Source organism: Nicotiana tabacum, chromosome 22, assembly GCF_000715075.1.
Source record: "Nicotiana tabacum cultivar K326 chromosome 22, ASM71507v2, whole genome shotgun sequence".
NCBI lineage: Eukaryota > Viridiplantae > Streptophyta > Magnoliopsida > Solanales > Solanaceae > Nicotiana > Nicotiana tabacum.
In genome coordinates, this window is record NC_134101.1 from 152,333,920 (window position 1) to 152,342,620 (window position 8,701).

An 8,701-nucleotide genomic window follows, 5' to 3' on the forward strand; every position below is an offset into this window, starting at 1 on the left:
AATTTATTTCCTTAAAAAATATTAATTATACTTTGGAAAAGAATTGTAATATTAGACTTTGCCTAATTTTAGGACTTTGAGTTCAACTGTAAATTTGCAATAATTTGCTAAAAGAGACTTAATTTAAATAGGAATGGATTAATTTATAGCTTATTATTAAAGAGAAAAATAGGAGGCAAAAGCCTGATACTTATTTTTGGTGTACGATTTACTTATTTTCACATCTTGGTGTTCTTATATGTTTTATATATCATCAGTGCTCTTGTTTCCTGCTTCAAACAGCTGGTATATATAGCACTTGATATCTTCTCTTTACTTTGCTTAGTTTTGCAGCGCAATTTTCAAACAACTTTATGCATGAACAAAACCAAGTCCTCTATACTGATAACTGTTGGTAGTCAGATATCGATAGACGATAGAGGTGGAAAAGAGCTTAATAATGAATATGTAAATGACCGCTACAAATTTATGTTACAATTTTGTACTCTTCATGCTAATTTCAGTACAGGTCATACATTTAAATTATCTATGATGCAATTTTCTTTTTAGAGGTAGACAAAATTACGACATATCATTCACATCGACAAAGTGCTTTTCATGTGCCCTTGGGTGTACTTATTTTTCTCTTTTTTTTTTCAATTAATAGAAAATATATATTACTTATGTGTTACCCTTTGGTTTCAATTATCACAAATATGAGTAATTATCCGTCAAATTTTTCACGATGTGGCATGACCGAGTCAACTGCTATTGGAACACATAGTTGGTAGTTGGTACTTAAAAAGCTTCATAATAGCTTCTACATATAAAAAAGTTAAATTTTATTTTAATTTTTAATTAATTTTATCCACTTCTTATGAATTGATCTAAAACGGTCTCCAAAGCCATGACATTAGAGATCTTCCAACTCAAAATATCAAGAGACTCTTAATCCAGTGTATTTGCAAATTAATTCGAAGCGAAGAGAGGAAAATATTTAATGCAAATTCTACGGAAATCAACTTAGGAGTCGAAAGCCCATGATTATTGCCGCAAGCATTTTGAAGGTATAATACTTAGATTATATATGATATTTTTCTATTTTTGTTTTGTTTGAAGCAACTGATTATTGAACATAGTATATTGTAATACCCTATATACAAATAAGGGCATATAAGTCTTTAACAAAGTTTAAAAAAAAAAGGAAAAAAAAGAAAGGGAAATAATAGGAGAATGGGCCAAAGCCCATCTGGAGTAAAAGAAGAAAAAACGTGAAAAGGGGGAAATGAGGAAAAAGAAATGCAGCAAGAAAGAGGCTAAACAACAGAGAAAAAGAAAACAACGAAAACCCATAGAGGAGGAGAAAAAAAAGGAGAAGAAGAAAGAGGCTAGAACTAAACTTTGAGAAATTTTAATTATGCACTGGTTCTTACGGGTAATACTCGAATTTCTCATCTGAATTCTTTTTTTCTAGTAATTCTTTTTATCTCAGTTCATATATTTGAAAGGTTTCACAAGGTATAAGAAATATAATACCAATAAGAGTTATTCTGGGCAATTATACAATTAGAAGTTAGTCAATATTACTGTAGGATAGATTCAATTGGAAAAAAAGAAGGGTATTGATGTATTTGTACTTAAACTAGTCTCATTATATATGATCTTTGTTAGGTGTAAATTAAGTTAGGGTGCAAGGATTGAGTTTTGGTGTTTAACTATATTGCAATGACAATATCGGGTTTGGGTTAGAATGTGGTAAGTTTAGTATTGAGTACAAAAGATAAGTACCAATTAAGAAGGAATATTATGGACAGTAAAGTTATTTCAGTTTCAATTTATGCACACGATTAAGGAAATTGAACAGTAAAGTGAATAAACCATATAAATACCTTTTTATTTAAAAGATTTTGGACTAATTTAAATTACTCGTAGCATGGGTAAATATAACTCGACCAATTGATGATAAAATATAAAACTCGAAGGATTGAGTATTCTAAATTAGTGATGAATTTAGCCTAAATGAGGCAATTAACACGAGATCGATGTTGATGTGGTTATAAATTGATTGAAGAAAGTTGTACGGATCGCTCGAGGTGAAGAGTTTGGTATTTCACACGAGTACTGTGAGTAGTAATCTTACTGCAATTTGTTTTTTCATAACTTGCATGATTTACACATGATTTTTTAATATGAATATGTTACCGATTATTTCGAGTTGCATGTGGGACAAGTCTTTTACTCGATATGATACCGAAATAGTTATTTGAGATGACTACCGTGGTTTTAAATATTTCCGTTGTCACTAGATCTGTTTTACTGTTACTTGAATTTACTGTTATCGAAATGAAATTATATGATTTGATAAGAACTGAAATGCCCTATATAGATTTAAAGGATTTTCTACGAGTATATACGGATTACAGAGACAAGTATAAATGAGAGTAGACATTGAAGGATCCCGTAGCTAACGACGGGTTCGTTAGACCTGGTGCACTTTGTAATTAAAGATTACCGTTATAGCCCTCGCTAGTGGGAAGGTAGAACTAGCATACCGTTACTGACTTCCCTCGAGTAGGGACTACCGTTATATTTGACTTCTTGCAAAGAAGTCCACAGTTATATCGATTACATGATCCGTTCATTGAAACCTCCCAAATGTGAATATTGATATTATATAGTGGTTACCGAGCTTATTACTTTAATGTTAATTGTATTATACTACAAGAAAAGCATGATGAGACTGAGAATTAGCATTTTGATATTATCTGTTTGAGATACTAGCATGTTTTCTGACTTGTCCCCAATAAAAATGCTTGTGGTTAGTGTTATTACTCACTGAGCTAGCGACTCATTTCCCGCTAATTATTTTTTTCAGAGACAGTAGTTGACGTGGGTGAGGATTTCGTTAATTAGAGTGCACATGTTGAGAATTCTTGGTGAGCCTCGCACTTGTTCGCGTAGGCGGAAACTTTATCAATTGTTATGGTCTTTTCTTTGAGTTCTTAGAGTCGCTCCAAAGTCATTCTTTTAGTATCATGAGTATTATTTTGCTATTAGTCTTATGTCGTGTATCATTCTTTATTATCAAAGTCAGAGACAAATTAGTATTTCTGGTTGTTAGTGGGTTGATTAGTAATGGTGAAGACTATTTTGGTTAATTGATAAGTGGTCGATTGTTTGAATTGCTATTAGGATGTTTGGTTGCTGATTTGAGACAGGGAAAATTTTTGGGATAGTCCAAAAACAGGGAAAACTCTGTCCAATTTTCTGTAAAATACCGATGAGGCTTACTTGGGGGCACTTGCTTCTAGGTGTTGGTCACGATCCTAAATTGGGTCGTGACAAAGTTGGTATCAGAACTTAGGCTTTAAGTCCCGAGTCATGGAGCAATGTTTAGTAAAGTCTTGTTCATGGGTATGTAGGCGCCCATACTTATGATCTCGAGGCTATTTATGAATGTTTTCCCTTCTTTCATTCTTTGATCATACGTTGAGATAACTTGAGATTGACTTTGAAATATTTCTTTCACAGATGGCTAGGACACGTACACCCTTATCTGCTGGATGGTGCTACCCGGGGTGGCGGTCAAGTTGGGTTTCATCAAACTAGAAGATAGACTGCTCCTCAACCTCAAGTTGGGAATATGGGTAAAACCCAAGCTGTTATGCCAGATCAAGTGCAAGAGCAGGGAGTTCAGAAAACTCCACCACCAGTGCCAATTGTTGTACCTACTGTTGCCTTACTTGCAGATGCAGTGGCAAGGTTATTGAATGTGTTAGAGGCATTGGTGCCTATTCAGGGCGGAAGTTCAGCTCCTCAGGCTACTTTACAGATACAAGCACCTACAAAGACTCAGCCTTTCGGGAATAAGGAAGTATCCCTACACGAGTTCCTGAAATTAAAATCACCAAAATTCACAGGTTTCGATAACTCAGCAGATCCTCAAGGTTTCTTGGATGGGACACTCAAGGCATTACGTGCTCTTGGATGTTCTAGTGAGAGAGCCGTGGAGCTTGCAGCATACAAACTAGAGAATATGGCCAACACATGGTGTGAAACGGTATTGCTAGAAAGGCCAGCAGGAGCACCACCACTGACATGGGACGAGTTCACTAAGTTGTTCAAGAATTATTTTCTTCCAGACAGTCTGATGCAACAATATGCTAGAGACTTTGAGAGATTGGTTCAGACTCCAGATATGGATATGTCAACATGTAACACTAAGTTATGTAAGCTGGCTATATATGCTCCTCACTTAGTGCCTACAAAAGAAGCTTGAGTTCAGAGGTTTGTTGATGGATTGGTTGGTCATCTATACACTGCAGTAGCCCCACATATGAAGACTTTATCCTACTCTGTAGTTGACCTTGCTAGAAAGATTGAAAACAAGGGACGTGAGGAGCGTGCATCTAATGATTTATGTAAGAAGGCCAAGACAGGAGGGGCTTTCAGTGGTGGTTTTAGTGAAAATAGAAGAGTAGGAAATCAGGGACAACAACAGCATGGTTAGACAGGGACACACATGTCTTCACAGTCCACATACTAACCACATTACAGATAAGGTAATAGGGGACTATCATCTTCTGGACATCGTAATTCTAGGCAGATATATGCCACTACTCCAGCCTGCCAGACTTGTGGTAGATCACATTTGGGCCAATGTCGTGTTCTAACTAGTGAGTGCTTTCGGTGTGGCCAGTTGGGACTTCACTTGAGGGATTGCCCTCAGCCTCCGAGAAATTTCAACCAGGCTTCTATTCAGTCAGTTGCACCGACTCAGACTACTCGTAATACTTCAGGTGCTACAGGTATAGAAAATAGAGGTCGAGGTGCTGGAGACCGTGCTACTCTGAATCAAGGAAAAGGCAATGCTGGTAGAGGTCAGTCGAGAGTTTTTGTATTTACTAGAACGGATGCTCAGGCCTCGAATGCAGTGGTTACAGGTATTCTTTCTGTTTGTTCATTTGATGCACTTGCGTTGATTGATTCGGGATCTACTCACTCCTATGTGTCCTCGTACTTTGCTTTGAAATTTAGTAGACAACCCGAGCTATTGAATGATCCTTTTCTAGTTGCTACTCTTGTTCGAGAGTATCTATTAGCTGAATAAGTGTATCGTGCTTGTCAAAATTGGGTTGAGGGTAGAGATACTCTAGCTGACCTTATTGTACTTGATATGATTGACGTTGACATGCTGATGGGAATAGATTAGTTATCTTCTTGCTATGTTATAGTCGATTGTCATGCAAAGATAGTAAAGTTTGAGATACAAAATGAACCTAATTTTATTCTAAGAGGGAGTCTGGTTCTAGAGACTTACAAAATTGTATCTTTTATGAAGGCTCAACGACTTTTAAAGATAGGTTGGTTGGGTCTCTTAGCTATTGTAAATGATTCAAGAAAGGAAACAATTAGTATAGAAAATTTACCAGTAGTGAGAGAATTTTCTAATGTATTTCCTGAGAATTTACCAGTATTGCCTCCAGTACGAGAAATAGACTTTAGTATTGATTTGCTACTTGACACACAACCCATATCGATACCCCCATATCGAATGGAACCAGCAGAGTTGAGGGAGCTAAAGCAACAGTTATATGATTTGTTAGATAAGGGTTTTATTAGACCTAGTGTATCACCATGGGGTGCACCAGTACTGTTTGTAAAGAAGAAATATAGATCCCTTAGAATGTGCATTGACTACAGGCAGTTGAATAAGATAACAATACGCAATAAATATCATTTTCCTCATATAGATGATATGTTTGATCAGTTACAAGGAGCTGCCCAATTTTCAAAGATTGACCCCCGTTCTGGTTATCATCAACTTAGAATCAAAGATGAAGATATTTCTAAGACTGCTGTCAGAACTCGATACGGGCACTATAAGTTCCTTGTAATGCCTTTCGGATTGACAAATGCTCCAGCTGCATTCATGGATTTAATGAATAGGGTGTTCAAGCCGTTTCTGGATAGATTTGTAATAGTATTTATTGATGATATCCTGATATATTCTCATAGCCAAGGAGAACACGAGAATCATCTCAGGACTGTGTTGCAGACATTGCGAGAACATCGGCTTTATGCTAAGTTTTCGAAGTGTGATTTCTGGCTAGACTCGGTAGCATTTCTGGGGCATGTTGTATCCAAAGATGGAATTATGGTAGATCTTAAGAAAACTGAAGCTGTGCAGAAATGGCCCAGACCTACTTCTCTTACAGAGATTCGCAGCTTTTTAGGCTTAGCAGGCTATTACAGGCGTTTTGTGCAGGATTTCTCCAGAATAGCAGCGCCGTTGAGCAAGTTAACATAGAAAAATGCAAAGTTTTAGTGGACGGAGGAATGTGAGCAGAGCTTTCAAAAACTCAAAACATGTTTGACAACTGCACTAATATTAGCCTTACCATCAGGTTCTGGAGGATTTCAGTATTCTGTGACGCCTCGAGGGTGGGATTAGAATGTGTTCTCATGCAAAATGGTCATGTGCTAACTTATGCTTCGAGACAATTGAAAAAGCACGAGCAAAACTATCTTACACATGATTTGGAGATGGCTGCAGAGGTATTTGCTCTAAAAGTTTGGAGGCATTATCTATACGGCGAAACTTGTAAGCTTTATACTGACCATAAAAGTCTGAAGTATATCTTTCAGCAGAGAGATCTGAATCTTCGGTAGCGTCGTTGGATGGAACTACTCAAAAACTATGATTGTTCTATTTTGTATCATCCTGGAAAAGCCAATATAGTGGCTGATGCATTGAGCACAAAATCTATGGGGAGTCTGGCACACATAGCTCCTGCAAAGAGACTTTTGGCCAAAGATATACAGAGGCTAGAAGATACAGGTATTAGATTTAGTATCGGAAATTCAGAGGCATTGTTGGCTTGTGCTCAGGCTAAGTCATCATTAGTTGAGCGCATTAAGGCCACCCAATATGAGGATGAACCATTCTACAAATACAGAGATGAGGCCTTAGCTGGTAAAAGCAAGGATATAATTGTTGAAGGTGATGGTGTTCTTCGAATGGGTGACAGGCTATGTGTAGCAGATGTAGATGGGTTGAGACACGCTATTCTTAAAGAAGCTCACAATACTAAATACACTATACATCTTGGATCCACAAAAATGTGCCATGACCTGAAGCAATTTTATTGGTGGGAAGGTATGAAGAAAGATGTTGCTAACTTTGTTTCTAGTTGTTTGACTTGTCAGCAGGTCAAGGCTGAGCATCAGCGACCCGCAGGACTACTACAACAAATTGAGATTCCAGAGTGGAAATGGGAAAGAATTAATATGGATTTCGTCACCGGGCTGCCACGAACCCTTAAAGGTTATGCCTCGGTATGGGTGATTGTAGATCGACTGACGAAATCAGCACATTTTTTGCTAGTGAAGACTACATATGGTGGAGTCGGGTATGCATATATATTTATGAACGAAATTGTCCGACTTCACGGAGTTCCAGTATCCATCATCTCTGATAGAGGATCACAGTTCACTTCATGCTTTTGGAAATCTTTTCAAGAAGCATTGGGTACACGAGTAGATCTTAGTACTGTATTTCATCCATAGACAGACGGGCAGTCTGAATGTACTATTTAGATCTTGGAGGATATGTTGAGAGCTTGCATTCTTGAGTTTGGAGGTAGTTGGGACACTTATCTACCGTTAGCTGAATTTGCTTACAACAATAGCTTCCACTCCAGTATTCAAATGGCACCGTACGAAGCATTGTATGGTAGAAGATGTCGTTCTCCTATCGGATGGTTTGAAGCTGGTGAGACTAACTTATTGGGACCCAACCTAGTACAAGAAGCTATGAATAAGGTCCAGTTGATCAGACAGAGATTGCTTGCAGCTCAAAGTAGACAAAAGTCTTATTTTGATAAGAGAAGAAGAGATTTAGTGTTCACAATTGGGGACAAAGTGTTGCTACGAGTCTCCCCTATGAAAGGTGTGATGCGGTTTGGGAAAAGAGGCAAGTTGAGCCCCAGGTTTATAGGGTTATATGAGATACTAGACCGAGTGGGAGTAGTGGCTTATCGTTTGGCACTTCCTCCTGAGTTGTCCTTTATTCATCCAGTGTTTCACGTCTCAATGCTACAAAAATGTATATCAGACTCATTTCAGGTGATTGAAGCACCTGCTATACCACTTGATGAGAAGTTGTCTTACGAGGAGGACCCGATGCCAATTGTTGATAGACAAGTAAGAAAGCTACGGTCAACAGAAATTGTGTTCGTTAAAGTTTTATGGAGAAATCATACCGTTGAAGAAGCTATTTGGGAAGTAGAAAAAGATATGCAAGCGAAGTATCCTCATTTATTTCAGTTTACAGGTACGCACTTGAGTTGAATTCGAGGACCGAATTTCATAAGGTGGGGAGAATGTAATACCCTATATACAAATAAGGGCATATAAGTCTTTAAATAAGTTTTAAAAAAAAAGAACAAAAAGGGAAATAATAGGGGAAAAAGAAACGCAACAAGCTGCTGCTAAACAACAGAGAAAAAAAACGAAAACCCATAGAGGAGGAGAAAAAAAAGGAGAAGAAGAAAGAGGCTAGAACCAAACCTTGAGAAATTTTAAATGCGCACTGGTTCTTACGGGTAATACTCGAATTTCTCATCTGGATTCTTTTCTTCTAGTAATTCTTTTTATCTCAGTTCATATATTTGAAGGGTTTCACAAGGTATAAGAAATATAATACCAAAAATATTTATTT

General features: G+C 37.3%; 2 protein-coding genes across 2 annotated transcripts; both read left to right on the plus strand.

Annotated features, from left to right (window-relative positions):
- The first annotated feature begins 1,282 nt into the window (after positions 1 to 1,282).
- On the plus strand, positions 1,283 to 4,916 carry LOC107797699 (uncharacterized). Its single transcript, XM_016620608.2, has 2 exons — positions 1,283 to 1,414; positions 3,511 to 4,916. The coding sequence occupies exon 2, from the start codon at positions 3,623 to 3,625 to the stop codon at positions 4,256 to 4,258; it is 636 nt and encodes a 211-aa protein (XP_016476094.1). The 5' UTR covers positions 1,283 to 1,414; positions 3,511 to 3,622; the 3' UTR covers positions 4,259 to 4,916.
- A 1,744-nt stretch (positions 4,917 to 6,660) lies between these two features.
- Positions 6,661 to 8,331, plus strand: LOC142176113 (uncharacterized). The gene is made up of 2 exons (XM_075243183.1): positions 6,661 to 7,138; positions 8,060 to 8,331. The coding sequence occupies exons 1-2, from the start codon at positions 6,661 to 6,663 to the stop codon at positions 8,329 to 8,331; spliced, it is 750 nt and encodes a 249-aa protein (XP_075099284.1).
- Positions 8,332 to 8,701: the final 370 nt, after the last annotated feature.